This window comes from Ictidomys tridecemlineatus, chromosome 14, assembly GCF_052094955.1.
Source record: "Ictidomys tridecemlineatus isolate mIctTri1 chromosome 14, mIctTri1.hap1, whole genome shotgun sequence".
Taxonomy (NCBI): Eukaryota; Metazoa; Chordata; class Mammalia; order Rodentia; family Sciuridae; genus Ictidomys; species Ictidomys tridecemlineatus.
In genome coordinates this window covers 71,528,697-71,549,362 of record NC_135490.1, presented here as the reverse complement: position 1 = coordinate 71,549,362, position 20,666 = coordinate 71,528,697, and the positions used below count along the sequence as shown (strand labels likewise).

Sequence of the window (20,666 nt, the reverse complement as noted above, 5' to 3'; positions counted from 1 at the left end):
CATCATTAGTATTGACTCTAAATACAAACAAGAAAACAGAATTATAATTCAAAAAGAAATGTTTTATATTCATGAGCTCCTCCTCATGGAATGGAAAGTTTTTAGATTTTCTCTATCCCCTATCCCACCAGAATTTACAAGCTTAACAATTAATATCTTAATTGTTTTGATTGTGGTATATAGTTCTAAACCCAAGGATGGTTTCAAATAATCTTTAATAAACTAGAAGCAAAACATACAGTACAAAGTTTCTTATAAACTTCCTCCTTAGATATTTTATAGTTAAAAACAAATAGGAAGACCCACAAATGATATAAAGGACTAGTAGTATCTTGAGCTCCAAATAACTACTGCATTAATAGTAGAAAAATTAATTATAAGGCTTCTGTTGCTGTAGAGCACAATAAACATTTCCTATTTCAGATTATCTGGTAGATTGGTAAGAACTAGATTTTTTAAAAAGCCTTTTCAGCAGAAAGAATACCTGTCACAAAGCATTTCATTTGTATAAGTGGGAGACATCCTAATTAAGTCTACTGATATTGCATTATATACAAAAATGTTAAAAAGTGAGCTTGATTACCTCATTTTCCCCTCTGAAATGTTCTCTTCCTAATATATTCTGCAAATATATATAAGGGGTGTTAAGAACAGTTGAAAATCAGCAAATAAACTACAATTCCTGAAAAATGCCATTTAGAAAGATGGGAAAAAAAAAAACCAATTTACAATGGTAAGTCTTGAATTACCAGGGAAGAAAAAAGTTTTTATTATAAAAAGGCACATGTGTATGATCTTTTCAATAGTCTTGTCCACTGTTAAAATAAATCCAAATTAGGGTGGAATTTTTTTTTTTTTTTTTTTTTTTTGGGTACCAGGGACTGAACCCAGGGGCACTTAACTACTAAGCCACATCCCCAGCCCTTTTGATATTTGATTTTGAGACAGGGTCTCACTAAGTTGCTGACGCTGGCTTTAAATTCATGATCCTCCTGCCTCAGCCTTCAAGCCACTGGGATTACAGGTATGTGCCATTGTGCCTGGCCCAAAGTTAATTCTTAATGGGTTAAGTTTCACTTATTTGAAATATTTACCTTTTGGATATATTTTCTTTCTAGGGAGTCCCATAAAAAGAAGCTTGTAATAAAATAAAAGCTTCTGACTTCATTGAAAGAACAATACAAGTTCATATGAAAGAAATATGAATTTGAATTTCTCACCAATTGTAAGCATCATAAAGTATCCTGGAGTCTACAACATACATACTACTTAAGAGTAATAGTTTGTTAAATTTGATGCTCTGATTTGAAGCTACCTGTAACTTATGAATCTTGCCTAGAATTTACTTTAGAAACCTGGATTATTTTGGCAACATTCCACCAGTCATGTTAGGGCAGACACTAAGTACCTATGATATTTTTAAAAGTATATAATAAGATTATAATTAGGGCAATTTGAGACAAAATTAATATTAGATAATAGTACTGTCCTCTATTCAAATTAGACCACACAGAATTTTGTTTGTAATCCTTGTAAAAAGTAAAATCTCTAATGACAAATGGCAAAAAATATTTGAACATATAATAAAATATGCAGTCACAAAAAAGTTCTGAAAATTTAAGAACAGGACCTTTAGAACATCAGCAGTCTTTTTATGTGAATAAAACTCCTATGACTGTTTTGTAAAAGGATAAAAATTCTTCCTCAAATCAGCCCTTTTATTATAGCTCAAAATCACTGGGCTCCACTGTAATATTTGTTACTATGGTTTCAATTTTACTTTTAAATGGCTTCATTATAATATTTGTTACTATGGTTTCACTTGTACTGCTGAATGTCTAACATTATAACCAGTGTCATACTTGCTTTGTATTACATTATTAAAATGGTTAATGTACTTCAGGAACCAAAGTGTGTCATATACTTTCATTCCAAAAACACCCACAAAACTAAAATGGATATTTAAAATCTTTATTGTTTCATCATCAAAGTTTTCTTTCCATAGAAGAATGGCAAGGTTGTGTCAGTGCATATTCTACGGAAAAATCATACCTCAAGTATCTAGCCTAGAAACCAGAGACAGCACTGTAAGCTTATGTGCAAGGTCAAAGACACAATGCTGTCAATGCAATTAGTATACTGAAAGAATACACAGCTGTCAGAAGGAGTCTATGGCCAAGGGAATAAAACAGTAGCAGTGCATTGCACTGATATTCTAGAGAAACCAAAAATGGAGGACCAAAGAATGCACTCACTTCCTGAAGAAAAAACAACAAAAAAGAAGCCAGTAGATCATAGGCATAAAGAGTTCCAGCTGTATCTCCAGCTGTCTAGTATGTATACTTGTACCTTCCTCTTTAAGTCTAGAGCATAATTACACAACAAGCTATTTTCTGCCCATGTGTAAATAGCATAGTTGCATGCAGATATTTCATTCTGCTTCCCATTTCACAGCCTAAAGTAACAAAACTTGGGTTAGCCAAAAAAAAAAAACTGTAGCTTTAGGCATCTTCAGAAAAAAGCTAAAATTTGTTCCCATTTTCTCCACAAAGAAACTACAGAACAACAAAAAGCTGTCATGATTACTTAGTTTTGAATGAAGGCAAAATAATTTTTATATAAGTATACTGAACATACAAATATCCTTAACAAAATACTGTCAGATCAACTTTAACAATTTCCTAATGAGTTCCTGAAAAAGGTACTAATAATCATGAGATGCTACAATTTAATCATGCTTGGTTACTGGAATTTTTTGGTCAGGTCTGTGTCTAAAGCTGCTATATGGCTGGATTTGGCTAATCTGCATTATTTCATACGATAAATATCTTTTATAAGAAAAAGCAGATCTATTGTGATAAAATCAAAACCCAAACATTTGAGAGATATACAGGAAACTTGTCTTAAGTATTTTAAAATTACATATGATGTAATCTTAGAATAAGAACTACCCTTACCACGGCTAAATCTTAAATTGTTAATGCACATTATTTGCAAGACTAACAAAATCATTTGTTAATCATGTTACAGCCTTGCAGGGGAAGGGACACTCTTAATGTAATAGCATAGCAATTATCTTCTAGGTAAGTAAACATTTCTAAGTGTTTGAAAGGTTCTTTTACTTAATACATACAACATCCAAAATAAGTTAAAAGGAGGAAGCAGAGGAGGATTTTCTGGTATTTATGATGCAAACATACAACTTTCCCTCATCAGTAATAATTCCATGTATGTCCATTTTACCCATGGTAAAACATGAAAGGCCGAGAGATCACAACTTTCACATAAATAGAAACGCACTCAAGCAATGGAATTTCAATGTGTTTCTTCCCACACTGCAACTCATTCTGCTTTGACTACAATAAACATAAATAAAAAACCATATCTCAAAAATCTTTTTATACCCTTACCTTAAAGTTTAATATAAATTCCTCCATCAATTGAGAAGAAAAGAACACCTTTGTAGCAATTCCATAAAACAATTTTCAACTCACAAACCATCTGTCTTCTAGTAAAACCAGCAACCCTTATGGAGGGTATGGGCATTCATATTTGGCCCCTCTGAGGTAAACGCAGCTATATTTGCACTGAGTAGATAATCTACAAGGTATGCTAATGGTCTGCAAATTTGCATTAAATTGGGAACTAGGTCATCCTGACTGATTTAAAACTTATTTTTATAATTTTTATAATAATGGAGGTTAACCAATTTTAAGAGGAAATATGTACTTTAGCCCAGTAATAAAGCCAGCAGAATTCTGAATTCCTAAAACAATGCAAATGGCTATTACATTTTAAAAAAATTAACATAGCATATTGATAAAAAAGCTGAACAGAAAAAACAAATACTTAGATTCAGTAGGACACCACAAAAAGCATACTATAGATAAGTTGAAATCAGTCAAGCTTTTTCAAAAGAGAAAATCCTTTTAATCCTTTAGCAAGTCTCTGTGAACAGTAATGCATACAATAAAAGTGAGTAGGGAGCACCTAGAATACCCCCAGGAGGCTTGCTACACCATTCAGCATTACTGCCCCATCTCCTGTGTGCATGGATGGCCAACAGATGACAAGAGTCCATGTGACACTAGTTCAGCAACTCCTTTTCACCACTGCTGCCAGCTGAAGTCATCATTGCTTCCAAAGACCAAGAAGAAGCCTAGTATAGTTGCAAAGATGACTGTGTTTCCTGTGAGAACAAGTGCACAAGCTCCCCACTCAATCTGTGGAAATAAGGTGTTAACAGACATATGAAAAACAAAAGGGAAATGAAAAGCAAATGAAGATTCTAACTGTATGCTAAACATGATTCAGAGCAAATATGGTTTGTAATAACTTACACAGTACTTAACACTGATTGTTATTTTTATGTTGTTATTTTTATCTTTGGTTGTTTAAAAGCAAAGTTATGATTGATAATTATTTTAAAAAACAAGCAATGATGACAGCATAAAATTCAATACTTTTCAACTTATGAAGAAATTAGCTTTCTGTAAATAAAAAAAAATCTAATTTAGAGAATAAATTTAAATTTAAAGTATCAAGAGATGAAAGCCACACATGCACTTTGTTTTAAAGGGGTGGAGGGAGTAATTAACTGTCTTCTCCATGTTGAAGGTTCGTCAGTCTCTGCTGCCTTCTCTACCTGAGTAGATATAAGATATGCTAGTGGTCACAGAGATAAGAGCTGTGAATTTGGGTAGATGAGTCTGGACTTAGTATAGGTAGCCTAGCTCTTTCTCTTTGCAGAGAACACACAATCTTCTTGTTTTCTGGGCTTATATAAGTCAGGCCTGTGGCTATTCAGCACTGGGTGAGTTAATGTGCCTGATCCTGATAGGTACTGGGAAGCCATATGCTGTTCTTCAATTCATTTTTATTAGTTAGCAAGGACCAACAAAGACCTAAGATTTTAATCTCTATATCTCTCATCTCTTTTTTGTGTCAGTAACAAAAGCATTTGAGAAAAAAATTGAACACAGTCTAACATAAAATCATCCATAGAAAAATAAATTCACTTACCAAATGTGCTCGAGCAAATACAATAGGGAGTCCAAAAGCTGAGACAACAATGCCTGTTGTAAGAAATATGGCAAGTTCCTTACAAGCATTACTCATAGCATCTGTATCATCCACCAATCTTCTTGCTATGCAGTATGGAATAGGTGAAAGGATGTAAAAAAACAGAACAAAGAGGGGCCAGTATTGGCTAGAAAGAGAAAAATAAGTTAATGTAGTTTTTGCTTTCTGTTGTTTTCCTACACATAAAAATATGCTTTTCTCCTTTTAAGGACCAAAGGAATACTGTAAGATATAAAACCTATTATAGTTGAGAAAAAAGCTACAAGCTCAACACTGAAGTGATAAACATTTTGAATAACATTACCCATAAAATCAACTATGAAATATTAAATTTTTCTAATATTAAAAGAAAATGCATTAATAAATTTTAATGGTTGGAATGAAGGCCTCAAATTCAAATTTTTTTCGTTTTACATTATAAAGGCGTATGGAAAATAGGAATGTTAACACAATAACTTTAAAAAAAAAATTATAGTTGTAGATGGACAGAATGCCTTTATTTTATTTGTTTATTTTTATTTGGTGCTGAAAATTGAACCCAGTGCCTCATGCATGCTAGGCAAGCGCTCTGCCACTGAGCTGCAGCCCCAGCTCCAACACAATAACTTTTAAATGTCACAATTTAATTCATGTCACAATTAAATGTTTTTGACATCCTGCACTAATATGAAGTGAAAGCACCCCTTCCCAAGCTTTCCTTAGGTCACTAGGAACTCCCCCAAAATACTGGAATTGAAATATAGAAAACTAATCAAAAGTAATATTGAACACTTTCAATAAGGATACAGAATTTATCATAATAAAAGCTGATGGCTTTTAGTCTACTGTTTAGTTAGTGGTGTTGTGCTGATATCATTTCCTGGTTTTGATAGCTGCAGTTATATAAAATGTCATGACTGGGGGAAGCAGAGGAACCTGTTTGCACTATCTTTGCAATTTCTTAACAGTCCAAAATTATTTCAAAAGAAAAAGTTAAAAATAAATAAAACTGCTACAAACTACACATGATAGTGGAGATTTGCATGTACTTAGAAGAATATACTCAGCAAAGATCTACTGATGTTTTTCTAATGTTTATTTTCCTACACATTTAAGTAAAAAATTGCAAATAAAATATGTGCTTAAGAAAAAAACTTCAAAACAATACAAAAGCACACAAGGTGAAAACTATATGTCTCTTGATCCTCCCCTGTTTTTTTTCCTCCTTCTCCTTAAGAGCTTTTTGTGGGCCCTTCCAAAATCCCACATAAACTTTAAAAAGGTGACTGGGTCACTGCGATTTTTTATTTAATGACAGATCTTGAATATCTTTAATAACAGCACTTACAATTCTTCATTCTCTAAAACTTCCTCATATTTTCACCAATGGATGTACTACAAATTAACCATTTTTCTTTTGAAGGATATCTATGATATCATCAGTTTTCCCTTTTTGTTCTTATAGACAATGTTGTCATGAACACATCTAACCCTAGCTCTTAAAAATTAATCTTAAAAAATTCTATCTTAATGAAAATAATTATCAACATATTTTTAGTCAACTGTGTTCTGACTCTGCTTATGATATTTTCTATAAACAGATGTTTTTAATTTTCTTGTATTTAATATAATCGATGTGTTTAAAACTGAAGAGTAGATCTGAACTAATGTGTTGCTATCTTGTCATTACAGACTTGACAATAGTCAGAGAGCAGATAATAGCCAAAAATATTTTTGTATCTTGGTATCCTAAAATATTTTCAAATAAAGTGATGATTATTTAAAGGGTTTGTTTGGTAAATGAATATTTCTCTGCATTAATTTTACAGCAGAAATAAAATATTTTTAAAGCTTTAAAAGCACAGTTTTACCTTAACACACTTTTTAAAGACAAAAATTTTACCTACTTGTATATTGGAAGGGCACATCCAAGCATCAAAAACATCAGCCCAATTGCTCCTCCAAACGACAAACTAATCAAAGCTATAAAGAAAATAAAAAGTCCAACATATATATCAATTCTTTAAGCCAGTAAATATTGTTTTTGTTAATATTAATATTAGCAGTTTGAACTTTACCTGTAATCCCAGAACTAAAACAAAACAACCTTGCCGATAAACCTAAATATACTCAGAGTACACTGTCTCCAGGAGTGTAAGTTATATAATCTAAGAATAAGTCTTCTGTGGCATCTTCAAGTGATAAAGACTGAGCATCATTCCTAGTTTGAAAACTAAAATATGAAATGCTCCAAAATCTGTAACTTTTAGAGCAATGACATGATGCCATACCGTAAAACTTTATTTCATGCAATTAAAAATAATTTTTAAAATTATAAGTGTGTGTTTGATTAAGTGTGTGTCTTATACACTTCAGGCTATACATGTAGATTTATATTAAACATAAATGAATTTGAAGTTTATGCCTGGTTCTTATCCCCAAGATATACTTCATTGTGTATATGCAAATATTTCAAAATCCAAAACACTTCCTCTGGTCCCAAGCATTTCCAATGAAGGACACTCAACCTTGTATTGATTTTCAGAGCTCTGACCTATTGTAACACTAGACCACATCCCCCCAATTAGTTGGTTCCATTTCTTAATGAGTATCATAATAGTCAACCGGATCAATGTCCCTTCAGGTATTACTCCAAAGATCATTATAATTTGAAAAACAGTATACAGAGAATTTTACATTCTGAAATTTACTGGATTTTAGAAGATTCATCTTATGGGAAAAACCTCTGTGAATCAGTTCCTTTTTCTTACACATATACCCTAACATACATAAAACTGCAGAGCTGGGGGCAATGATGCACACCTATAATCCCAGCTACTCTGGAGTCTTGAGTCAGGAGGATTGCTGGAGCCCAGGAGTTCATGGACTCTGTTTCAAAACTAAACCAAACAAACCCATCTGGCTAAATTGCTGAGGCTAGCCTTGAATTGGTGATCCTCCTGCCTCAGATTCCAGAGCATCTGGAATTAGTTATATACAACCATGCCAGTCCCTGAAATATAATTTCTCAAGACACACACTTATAAAAGCAGTATATTTTAAAGTGCTTTTACATGTCAGTAAGTAAAAATAACTTTCTTGAGTAGGTATAATCAATGACCGAGGTTTAGCCAAAGAAATAAATGACCTTTTTTTAAGTTCTGTATAACCTGGGCTGGGTTTGTGGCTCAGAAGTAGAGTGCTCACCTAGCATGTGCAAGGCTCTGGGTTTGATCCTCAGCACCATGTAATAATAAATAAATAAAATAAAGGTATTGTGTCCAACTACAACTAAAAAATAAATATTAAAAAAACAAGTTCTGCATAACCTGTGTTTCTGCAGACATTGTAGTTAAGAAAGTAATTTCTGTCTAAAAGCCACTAAGACAAAAGCTCACATACACAAGCCAAAATTAACAATAAAGGGGTTAATGCTGCCAAATACTACTAATACACATTTCAGAACTAAAATGGTCAAAAATCAAGGACGATTGACACGGTAGCTTGGTTTTCAGTTGTTTCACTGATGGAGGTCATGGCAACCCTAAACAATCTACTTAGTCCTTAATGCCTTTATATTTTCAGCTACAGAAATTTTTTTTTTCAGCTTATTTTACAGTAAATGAGCCATTTCAAGTTTACAAGGAAAAGCAACATAAACTGTGAAGAAAATATTGAGTTTACCATTTGTCTTTCTAGTTCAAAATGGGTCCTCAATATCTGGTCCTGCCTACCTCCTGGATGCGTGTCACATCAGGAAACGGGTTACCCCTTGCTCTCCATACTTCAGTCTCATGGGCCTTTTTTCTTTCCTGGAAATCAGCAGGTTTCCTCAACCACATGGCTGCTGCATATGTCCCCTCTACCTCAGTTCCTCATTCACTCAGGAAGTATTTATTGAAGCCAAACATGTAACAGATGTTGGAGATATGCCAGTGATTGTACATGGCCACTTTATGCTGGAAGAGACTTTCCCCTTCCTTTCCTCTGACTCAACTACTATTTTTCCCTCAAATCTCAACTCAATCATCTCTTCCTCAGTAAAATTTTTCCAAATCTCATGGCTAGACCAATTTCCCCTATTATATTTTCATCCATCCATTCAAAAACTATTTTTGAACACCTAAGGTATGTCACACATTGACCTTGCTACTAGTCAGAGCAAGAAAAAGAAAAAAAAAAATATATATATATATATATATTAAATCTCTTGTTCTAATGCAGCTTACATTCTAGTGGGAAAATGATTTTTTTAAAAAAAGTAAAGGAAGAGTATAAATCTAGACACAGGAGCCTGAAAGGGTGTCTTTGATGAGGTGACATGTGAGAGCACAGTATCATATGAAATGAGGAAGCAAATCATGTGGTACTTGGGGCAGCATTCTAGTAAAGGCACACACATTCACAGAGGCCCTCTTAGCACTGTATGATTTTCGTTTCTCAGTTTATCACAGATGCACTTTCATATTGATTGGATTTTTTTCTTCTCAACTATTAGTTTTGAGAGTAAAGAGCATTTTCTGTTATTGATGCTCAGGTCCCAGCTCAACACTCAATAACAAGTTATTTGTAGAATGAATGTAGCAGAGAACCAGCAGAGAGCTAAGAGTTTCGAGCACTGGCTCTTATTTCCTACTAGCCACTAACTAGTTATTTAAATATTTATCTGACTCAGTGTTGTTGTTGTTTTTCCTATAAAATTAGAGTTTGACTAGATCTAAAAGAAATAATTCTCTTATCACTAGAGATACTATTAATACATTCTGAAGTATGTAAAAACTATGTCTTTTTTTTTTGGTTGGGGTTGGCAATTGAACCCAGAACTTCTTGCATGCTAGGTAAGTGCTCTACCATTGAGGTACATTCCCAGGACCCTCGCCACTTTTTTAAATGTTGATGCCAAACACCTGAGTTTACTACTGTAAATACTATTAGGTTATCATATACTAACACCTTATTTATATTTATTCATGAGTCATTTATTCAGAACATAACTTAGAAGCTTAAGGAAGAAAACATTACTACATAGAGACAAAGGAGATGCTGCAAAACCCATACACTTGCTCACTTTCTCTGTGCAGGCCCTTAAACTCTTATTCAGTAGTTATTAATCATTTTTTGTAATACAATTGTCAGATGTAAATTCAAACAGAGTAAAAAGAATTTCATTTTTAAGACATGTCTATGTTCATTTGTCTATTTCTTTCAATAGATAATTCATGTACACAGAACAAATTTCAATGAAAGGTAACTTCTTTCCAAAATTAATAACTAAAAATTTTAAAGTTTAATTATCTTGTTTCCCACTTTGAAATAAATGAAGAGTAGAAGAAAGCCACACAAAGACAAGAACTGCCCTCTGAAAGGAGACTTGAGAAAACTTTTAAATCAGGCAGAAAAATCTCAAAAAACATATTTCCAGTAAACCTGGCAACAGACATCTCATATTGATCATTTATGTTCTAATCAAAAAAGAAAGTTTAAATTATTTAAGTACATTTTTAAAGAGTTAATGAAAAATTATTTCTTTTAAAAAATCAAGGAACTAAAAGGAGATAAGGCTCAGGTATCAAAAACAATGTTTTAAAGATAAATTCAGATTGCTTTATTATAACTGCTGTGAATATTAATACTGGAAGAAAATTAATATTGTATTTATTTAGATCTTAGGATTGAATTTCTTTCAAATGCCATTATATAATAAAAACAAAAGGGCTTAAGAAGAGTTTAGAGACTCAAGACAACCTGGATACTTATGTTCCAGTCAATATTCAATATTTTTAAAGTGCTCAAAAATAATTTTATGTGGATTTCTTCTTCCGGTCATAAGAAATAACAGCTAATGAGGGTAAATCAACTGCTCAAAAGTGTTCTCAAAACTTGTAATGAGTCTTCAGCCTTAAGAAATCTGCAACTAGGCTAATTTCTATGTATACACTGTTGTCTTTAGGTGACACATCAACAAGGTAAAAATTTATACTGTAATTGAGTGATGCAATATTTGGTAGACAAGACTTACTTGAATTTGGTTTCAACTCCCAAAGCCTCTAGGCTAGGGATGAAACAGCCCAATTATGTAGCAAAATTCTCTAGAGACAAGGGGCTGGTTCTGTGATTACAAAGAAATTGGAATAGAAGGGGCCATCAGAAAGTCCAGAATATCATAAAGTAATAGGTAAAGAGCTCAAGAAATAGTAATGGTCTCTCATTATAGCAACACTCCTTCATAATCAAGATGATAAACCAACCTAAAGAAACATCCAAATAAACAATCATACCATAAAGTCCTACTGAAACCAAAAATATAAGTACTTGAGACATTTTTACTTTTAGATTTGGAGAAGGAAATTACAAAGTTATTTTCTTGAGGGACTCCTTCATTAGTTACATTAAAGAAACGGAAAACAATAAGGAAAGAGGCAATATCCTAAACACTGCAGCATTTTACAATAACTCCTTTTCATATAATTCAAAACAATTTATTATAGCTCAAAAGATTAAAAAGTATCCTAGTTACTCAAATTACAAAGAAATCAAATGTTTTAAAACACCGAAAATGAGGAAGAAACTCTATATGACGCTGGGAAAGAAGCTCCACTAAAGTCAAGCTTTAAAAAAAAAAAAAATACAAAGATACTGAGACAGGAGAATCGCGGGTTCAAAGCCAGCCTCAGCAAAAAGCGAGGCGCTAAGCAACTCAATGAGACCTTGTCTCTAAATAAATACAAAAACAGGATTGGGGATGTGGCTCAGTGGTCGCGTATCCCTGAGTCCCTGAGTTCAATCCCCAGTACCAAAAAAGAAAAAAAGAAAAAGAAAGAAAGAAAAGAAAAGAAAAACAGAAAGAAAAATACTGCTATCCAAGTTGTTCACTTCCTGCTTGCCTGCCCCTTCTACAAAGCGGCAGGTCAATAAATCAATGTAATTCGTTAGGAAGGAAACTGAAAACGTAGCTCCTTATTACACTGATAACAAAACTACAGCTGGAACGTATGCAGCATCCCTTCCTTTTAAAGAAATTGTAGAAATAAAGGAGTGATTTTTTATTAGGTTGTAACTATCTTTAAAAACAAACTTTTAGGTCTCAAAAAGCCTCAAGGTGCAACTGTCAAGAAGAAAACCAGCATCAATTGGAGGTCGCTTACGCAGTGTACTGAATCATACTAACATCACAGATCAAAAAGCATCTATTTAGGAGTGTCGAGATTGAACGCGGATGCCAGGTTTCGGAAAAAACCGTCCTTAAACTCTTCATCAGCGCCAAGCACCCGAAGGTATCACTTGTGCCTTGAAGTGGGAAATGACACTCTTTTTTCCATAACTGGCTACCCAGCGGCCTCAACCCCCTCAAAAACACACTGGGCCCGCCCCCGCCCCCGCCCCCTTCTCGGATGCAAACTCCAGCAAAACGTGTCTGATGACCCAAGTCGCCACAGGCTCCTAACACACCAACAACCCCATCGCTTTCCGTCCGGGGTCGGGGGGCGATGCATTAAAGAGGCTGCCCAAATTAGCGGAAGGTGGGGGCTGCCGAGAGAAGCCACGGTTTCCGCAGCCCTTCCTGGGAGGGGACCGCGCCCACTTCGGCTCCGAGACGGCCAGGGCTAGGGTGCATCAGGGGTCGTACAGCCGGGAGGGACCCCGCGCGCGGCCGGCCCGGGAAAGCGGCGTCGTGCGCGGGCGGCGTGCGCCCTCGACCTCCTCTTCCCGAGGGGCTATCCAGACCTCCAGCGTCCCGCGCCCCAGGCTCACCTTTGATGCCCGCCATGGTGGTGATGTCGCTCTTGGCTCCACAACCCGAGGCGGCGGCGGCGGCGGCGGCGGCCGGGAAGACCGACGACTCACGGCGGCGTCCAGACAACACCCGGAAGTGCGCGACGCAGCACTTCCGCCGGCGGCTCGCGCTCTCGCCGGGGCGCGGGGGGCGCGCCAGGCTTGGGCCTCGCTCAACCCCTATCAGCCTTCCAGGTTGCTGTGCGGGTCCCGCCTTGCACCAGGACTCAGGTTTCCCGATCCTGCCCAGGCTTGGGGGACCTGCCTGTGACAGCCCTTGAATTCCGGGCTGGGTCGGGCGGAAGCTCCACGCTGAGCAGCTGCCCGCGTTCTCTGCGGAGAAGGGGATGCAAATAGCGGCGGTCCTTCGAAGGCACGTGTGAAGTCTTCGGAGGATAATGTTTCTTTCCTAGAAGCGCACCCATTTCTCCCTCCCGCTTCCAGCCTAGAGATAAAGGTTGGGTGGGCTGTGCTTGGCTTTTCGGTTTCCTACACCGAACTAGGGTTTTTGGTGAGGACTCTCCTCCAGAGATAGGAGCAGCAGGGCCCTGTAAAGGGCGCGGGGAATAATACAAACACAATCCCTTGGCAGTCCGAGAAACGAAAAGGAGAAAGCAGAAGTCTGGTATATTTATTTAGCCACCCTACAGATATTTATTGGACAGTTTATGTGTTGGGGGGAAAAGGAGTAGACAGCAGGGTGAGCAAACCCAGATGCAGTTTTTGTTTTTAAGTTGCTTACAGACTAGAGGGACACTAACAGGAAGAATTGCAACAACGATGATTGCTAATAAGGAGAGTCCAAATATACCACTCCAAAACACGCCACTTTGACAAGGATTATTTTGAGCTTCAGGCAATTAAAAAACTGCAGATCAGTGAGAATCTCTACTCTCCCCCTTTTCTGCCCCAAAGCAGAGTATAAGTTCCCTATTTGTAAGGGTAAAGGTAACAAATTTATGTTTACAGTGTAGATTTTCTCAATTATGAATATTTCCATTTCCATGTCCCTGACTAGGAATTGGTCCTGTAAATGGCATCAATCTGAGTCTGCATAAATGTTACTGTAAAAACCCTTAGTTTCCTTTAGCTTTCCCCAAATATTTATCTTCTCAAAATTCATTGCTCCTAGAGGCCCAAACCCCCTTTCTGTTGTCTAGTCACTTTTCTACAATGTATCCCTTGTTGTTAGGATGATACACCTGCTCCCAGGCCTAACTGATTATTGGCATTTTTACCTTCTTTTGCGGGGTGGGGGGTGGGCTGGATTAATCTGTTTTTTTGTCAGCATAATTCACAAGCCTCAGCCAGTGAATCTGAGGGGGAAAACAAAGTTTTTATCCTTATGGGAGGAAAAATGGGTAAATAGTCCCATGAAGATCTTTGATTTGGGTCTGCCAGAAAAGATTTCTCTAAGGGGAAGACAACAGAAGGATGAACATATGTGTAAATAGGAGAAAAGGAAACAGCCATGAGGGTGCAGTGGTCTGTGCATAAGCTTCTGTGACAAATGGAGCAAGGAGATAGGTGATTTGAGAGGAGAGAAGGTCAATGAGATTACTCAGGGTTGTGTTCTATCTAGGGAGTTCTGCTTTTTTTTTTTTTTTTCCTACTTTGAGCACTAAGACTCTTTTAAAGGGTTTTATTTATTTTTTTATATATTTATGTATTTATTTATATGTGGTGCTGAGGATTGAACCCAGGGCCTCACACATGCTAGGTAAGCGCTGTGCTGCTGAGCCACATCCCCAGCCCCTTCAAAGGGTTTAAAAGGAGACAGGTGGTGCTAAGTAACATAAGATTTGAATTTTTAAATCTTTTCAGTCATTTAATCCGGCATGTAAGACTTTAATGAGTGAATGTTTTAAAGTCATGTTTCCAACATGCGATAAAAGGAGAGCTACTGGGAAGCTTAAGGACTTGTCCACCTTGCTTTTCTCCACTATTGCTAGGGTGGAGTTACATTAGGTGTAATGTAATTCTCCACTATTGCTAGGGTGATGATTACATTATCGCTGTGGCTCAGCGGTAGAGTGCTCACCTAACACATGTGAGACCCTGGGTTCAATCCTCAGCACCACATAAAAATAAACAAAACAAAGATATTGTGTCCAACTATAACTAAAAAAATAAATATTAAAAAAAACAGATCACTTCTTAAGGTTTCCTGCCTCAAATAAATATATAATGATTTTGTGAGAGAGAATTTTTTTTTATTCAAGTTAGTGTAAAAATTCGTTCTACCATCCTCTCTGTACCAAAGAAAAATTGTTTCCATTTAAGGATTGTGGTAGCAAAAACACAAGGCATACTTGAATGTATGCCTTGGAAAATGTGTTTAGATGGAATCTGGATTACCAGTCCCTTTACTAAATTCCTGAAGGAGTTATACACATTCTTCTCAATCATCTTCAAATGAGTGGGTAGATGCTGTCATTTGAATGTGTTTCCTTAAAAGCATGCTGGAAACTTAATCCCCAAAGCAACATAGGAAGTGGGGCTTTAGTGGGAGGTGATTAGGTTAAGGACCTAATGGATTAATGCTGATTATAAGCAGACTTGAGGCCAGGATTTCAGTGTCTGGTGTTTTCTCTAGGTATGTGATGCCTTACTCATGTTTATACCACCTTTTACCAATGACAACTTCTGCTCCCTCAAACGTTGAAGTTTGAACATTAGAGAAGCACATGGAGGCAAGCATATAAAGCAGGATTTATTTAAAAGAGGTAACATAGACTTCTCTCTGGAGGGAGAAGTGGGCCATAGCTGGTATCCTAGTATCCCCAGAAGCTAGGTGTTCTGCCCTTTTTGTATGTCCTAGACTTCCTTTGTTCTCCTGTCCTCTTCCCCTTATCTTTCTCCTTCCTATATATGTTACTAGGCCCAGGAATGCTCTGGGGGGATGGCCAAAAGGTGGGAAACAAGTGGGCTGAAGGGGGGAAGGGCAGGATGGTGCAGCCCAGAACACATTAATTAGTAACCTTATAGCTTCCTGTAAGGAGGGGCAATTCCTCGGACAGGTTACCTTAACAACAGGTTGGGGAAGGGGCATGTTCTTGATAAGGGTGGAGAAAGGGCTCTGAAGGAATTAACAATTTAATCCCACCAGGGATAGTCTGCATTTCCCGAGACTCACTCAAAATTTGTCTGATTCAATCTGACCTGACTCTACTCACTCAAAATGGCATGACTCAATCTGACCTGACTCTATTTACTTATCTGTACTGACTGCCTGTCTAATTCTGGCTTCAATGTTATGCAGCAAGAAAGCCCTTGCCAGATATGGGCCCTCATTCTTGGACATCTTGGCCTCCAGAACTGTAAGAAAGAAAACTCTGTTCTTTATAAATTACCCAGTTTATGGCATTCTGTTATAACAACACAAAACTAAGACTTCTGAAATGCTACCATAACTCCTGTTCTTATTTTGTTCCATGGTGTTCCATCTTTGAAAATAGTGATGGTTGAGGGGACATAGCTGATCAGTGGTGAGAGGGCTGACCAGTATGATGCTAGTAGTGGAAATTGATAGATTCATATCTCAAGGGCTGTAGTTTAGCGCCTTAAGAAAGAATACATTTTAGGAAGTCTTTTGAGGGTTTGTTCCTGTAAACTCCAATGGTTAATTTGTAGTCCCTTTCTCTTTTGAATAAGTGTATTTGGTGTTATAAGTGTCCTTTATGACATCAGTGGGCAACTGGATTTTTCATCTGATGAGAGGGCTCTATAGTCTTCTGTTTCCATGGTCACAGAATCCTGGGAGATTGTGCTCTTTTAATTTTCTCAGGAGATTCAGTGTTTCTAGTAAGAAAACATTTATCACTCTAAGACCTATTTCTGGTCTACAGATGCTATCTAAGAACCAGTACCTTGATAGTTTTAAAATAGTATTTCCAAATGTAATATAAAGATCACCTACATCAAAGTTCTTTAGGATGCTTCCCAAATTCGGAGGTGGAAACTCCACATCTTCTCAACTAGAAATTTTGTGAACAGGGTTCAGAAATCTGAAATGTTAACATGTACCAAGGCTTGAAAATTATTGTCTGAAAAAGAATTTCAGTTTTCCTCAGTAGTTTTTCAAATGAATCCTCAACACTAGTTGGTGTTATATCATTTGTTCTCTACATATAATAATTTGATACCATTCACAGTTTCAACACTTTTTTAAAGAGATGGCTTCCTAACCTCCAAGATTAATTCTGAGGTGGGGTGAGAGGAAGAGACCTCTTGTTTATAGGGCAGCTGCTATGTTCCTATGTTCTGGGTAACTTTAAGATTTATCTGAATTTATCCTTTCCACAGTTTTGTAAAGTGGGAATTATTAGTCCTTCTAGACCAACTCGGAGAAATCACAGAGGTGTTTTTAGTTTTAGTTTTAAATTTATTATGGAAATATCTAAGAACTATATATAAAAAGTAGGCAAAAGAGTGAAATGAACTCCCATGCACTATCAGCTACCTTCAATTCTCAACATATGGTCAATGTTATCATATTTATACTACCCATGCCCATTTCCACTCACCATATTATTTTTTCTTTGTGTTAATTTGAAGTATATTCCAAACATAATTTTGCCTGGGGGGAGGGATAATAGAAATTGTGATCTATAGGCAGTCCAAAGCTTAGGTTACAATTTGTCACTGTCAACTGGACCCTGAGGTAGGAGGCAGTCAGTCGTGTGAGCCTGAGCCCTTAACCTTCAGGATTTGACACTATCTCACTATAGATAGTGAAGCAAGAAGTAGACAGGCAGTCAGTGTAGACATGTAATTGTGTAGGATCATAAAGATGGAGGCTGATTTGGGTTTGGGAAGTTGAAGGCTGCCTCTGGGAAATTGAAAGGTTAATGCCCCCAGAGCCCTTCTTCTTCTTCCACCCTTACCAAGACAACCTGCTTCTGCTCCAAACTGTTGCTTAGGTAACCTGTCCCAGGAATTGTCCCTCCCTGTAGGGAACTGTAAAAGTTGTTAATTAATGCCTCCTGGGCTACTGCCTGCCTGGATCACTCCATTTGGCCTTTCCCCTTCCCCTTCCCCTGCCTACCTGCTTCTCACCTTTTGGCCACCCCACTGGTCTCTCCTGGGCCTAGTCAAGAACACTGGAAGAAGAGAGATTAAGGGGGAAGAGGACAGGAGAACAAAGGAAACCTAAAGTGTATAAAAGGGGCAGGATGCTCTCACTTCTTGGGATTCCAGGATACCAGCTATGGCCCCTTCTCCCTCCCAGGAGAATTCTATTGCTATTTTTTTAAATAAAATGTACTTTCTATACCTTGCCTCAGTACCCTTCTCTAAATTAAACATTTGAGGAAGCAGAACTGACAACCCGTGGTATCAATAGTGTTATATTGATATGCAGTTGGTGTCCACCTGAGAATTATTTGCTGTGGACTGAAATACTCCTATAACATATCTGGTCATAGAAGTGTTCTCTCTTGTGAGTCTGAGAGTAGACAGAAAAAAAAATAAGTCCTTTTACAAACTCTTTCTTTAGATCTCAGCTCTCCATTTTTTTGTTTGTTTGTTTGTTTGTTTGTTTGTTTTTTGGTTTTGCAAGGAATATTTCCTAGCTAGCCTATTGTTATAACACTGTCCATCATGCACCTGTTTTCTTCTTCTTATTATTTATCTGACATATTATTTCCTGGATCTCTCTTCCAATAGAATATAAACTCATACAACCTTCCATAGTTTGTTCATCATTATCTAGAAGCATACATGGCACATGGTGAAATCTCAAATAACAAATTTTCTTTTTAAGGTAGTAGTGTTTACACTACAAAATCAAAATATTACTTTTCTCTTTCAGCAACAGCCACTGTTGACTATACCCTCTTTCGCTCAACTCCCATATCACTACTCTCCTATTGTTTTTTCCTTCTTTACCAGAGGTCACTTTTCAGATTTTTTATAGGATCTTTTACTGAAGGTTCAAACATTAATATTCCTATAGTTTGATCCTGAGCCTCCTTCTTTGCCATATCTAAATTAACTTCCTATAGTACATCTCTCTTCCCATGGCATTAAATATCATCTTCATTTTTATAACTTAACTGCCAAAGATGATGTTAAACCACGACGCAAAGAAAAGACCACCGACTCCAATTTAAATCAAATTAAAGAAAGTTTATAATTGTGTACACTGGCCAGGACTGTCTCTCTTGAAAACCCGGGGCTAGAGAACAGTTCCCAGATCTCTAGGAGCATAGTTTTATAGCACAAAAAGTTGCAAAGGGGCATGTCTTGAGAACTTACAGATAACAGGATTTTGACAAGCATAATACAAAGGTAGATACTAGGTTAATAATCTACATAACTTAACATTTCAAGGTAGGGAGTAAATTTATATCCCAACAACAGAATTTATGAGGCACTACTGAGATTTCAAAGATGGTTGTTATCTGGTCAGGGAGAGCCAGGATTTATGAGGCGCCACTAAGGTTTTAGTCAGGGAAAGCCAGGCATGGGTGAGTTCAAGGCAAGGGCAGGAATTCCAAACAAGTTTAGAAATCGAGGTAATTTATAGTAAAACGGAAATTAACTTTTCATGACTTTGTGATGAGATGGCTCCCAATCTTAAAATGGAATTAGGCTGGGTTCATCAATACCTTAGCTTTGAACTTTGAATTTGTATATCCAACATCTATTTGATATGTCTACCTAGATGTCTAGTTCAAACTTAACACAATGAGAACAGAATTCTCTATAATCTTTACAGTGTTCTAATCCTGCAGGGTCCTACTCTAAGCCCCCGCTGTTTTGCCTCCTCTTATTCCACTTGTCCAATATCTTTGTTTCAGTTATGCTGACCTTGTTTGCCTCTCCCATCTCCCAAATTTTGTTTTATTCACTGTTATGTTTACAGTGCCCAACATATCACCTAGGTAGGTTCTGTTAGGTATTGGTAAGTGCTCAATATATATGGTTACTGGTTGAGTTAATGAATGACTGTTCCTTAAAACACAAAGCCAGGGCATTTTCATCCACTGTTCTCAAGGTCATGAAAGCTAGTTCCCTGATTTTAGTATGGCTAGTTCTTTCTCATTCAATAAGTCTCAAGCTTCAAAATCATTTCCACAGCAAAGCCCTCTCAGAATTTGTCTCATTTTCTATTGTATTACCATATTATATTTTTTCAACACACTTATAATCACCTATTTTGTTGTTTAATTTGCATGTTGTTTGTCTTAAGCTACTTCAATGTAAACTCTTGAAGTACAGGGACCTTGTATCTTCTGTGCCCAAACAGTGCCAGGTTGTATGTTAGACATTCAACATTTGTTTACTGAATTAAATCCAGGTCTGTCAGACCTCAAAACTCAAGAGAGTGTTTTCTCTAGGTGGTTCTTTATTCAGGCAATATTTTCTCCTCTTCTTTGTATATTCTAACATCTTCCATGCACAAGAAAATAAATATAAGGATTCTAAGCTCTGAAATTGTCAGTATTTAGCAAACAGTAATAGAACATCATTCATGTGCCAAGAGCTAGGCTACGTGCTGACTACATAAAGCTAAATAAAATTTTTCTCAGGAAGGTTATTGAGGTTTTGGAAATACGTATATAAAATGACTAGACTTCTTTGGTTTCGTGTCCCAATAGTTTTAACCTCTGGAACCGCAGCATCTTTGCACTGAGTCTTCCAAACCCGGGTGCCAAACAGCAGTAATGGGCCCTGTCACCAGCCCATGTATTTGATGCTGCGGCACCGAGCGCTAGGCCACGCCCATGGTGCTGCGCCCCTCCCCTTCCTTGCCCACAATCGCGTAGAGCCCCAGGGGCGGGGCCGGTGGCGGCCACTCACGGCCTCCCACGTGTCGCAGCGGTAAT

The 20,666-nt window shown here is 36.9% G+C and overlaps 1 protein-coding gene across 1 annotated transcript; it reads right to left on the bottom strand.

Annotated features, from left to right (window-relative positions):
* Positions 1-1,957: 1,957 nt before the first annotated feature.
* Positions 1,958-12,972, bottom strand: Leprotl1 (leptin receptor overlapping transcript like 1). Its single transcript, XM_005330774.5, has 4 exons — positions 12,814-12,972; positions 6,969-7,044; positions 5,023-5,209; positions 1,958-4,223 (listed from the first exon to the last, which is right to left on the bottom strand). The coding sequence occupies exons 1-4, from the start codon at positions 12,827-12,829 to the stop codon at positions 4,107-4,109; spliced, it is 396 nt and encodes a 131-aa protein (XP_005330831.1). The 5' UTR covers positions 12,830-12,972; the 3' UTR covers positions 1,958-4,106.
* Positions 12,973-20,666: the final 7,694 nt, after the last annotated feature.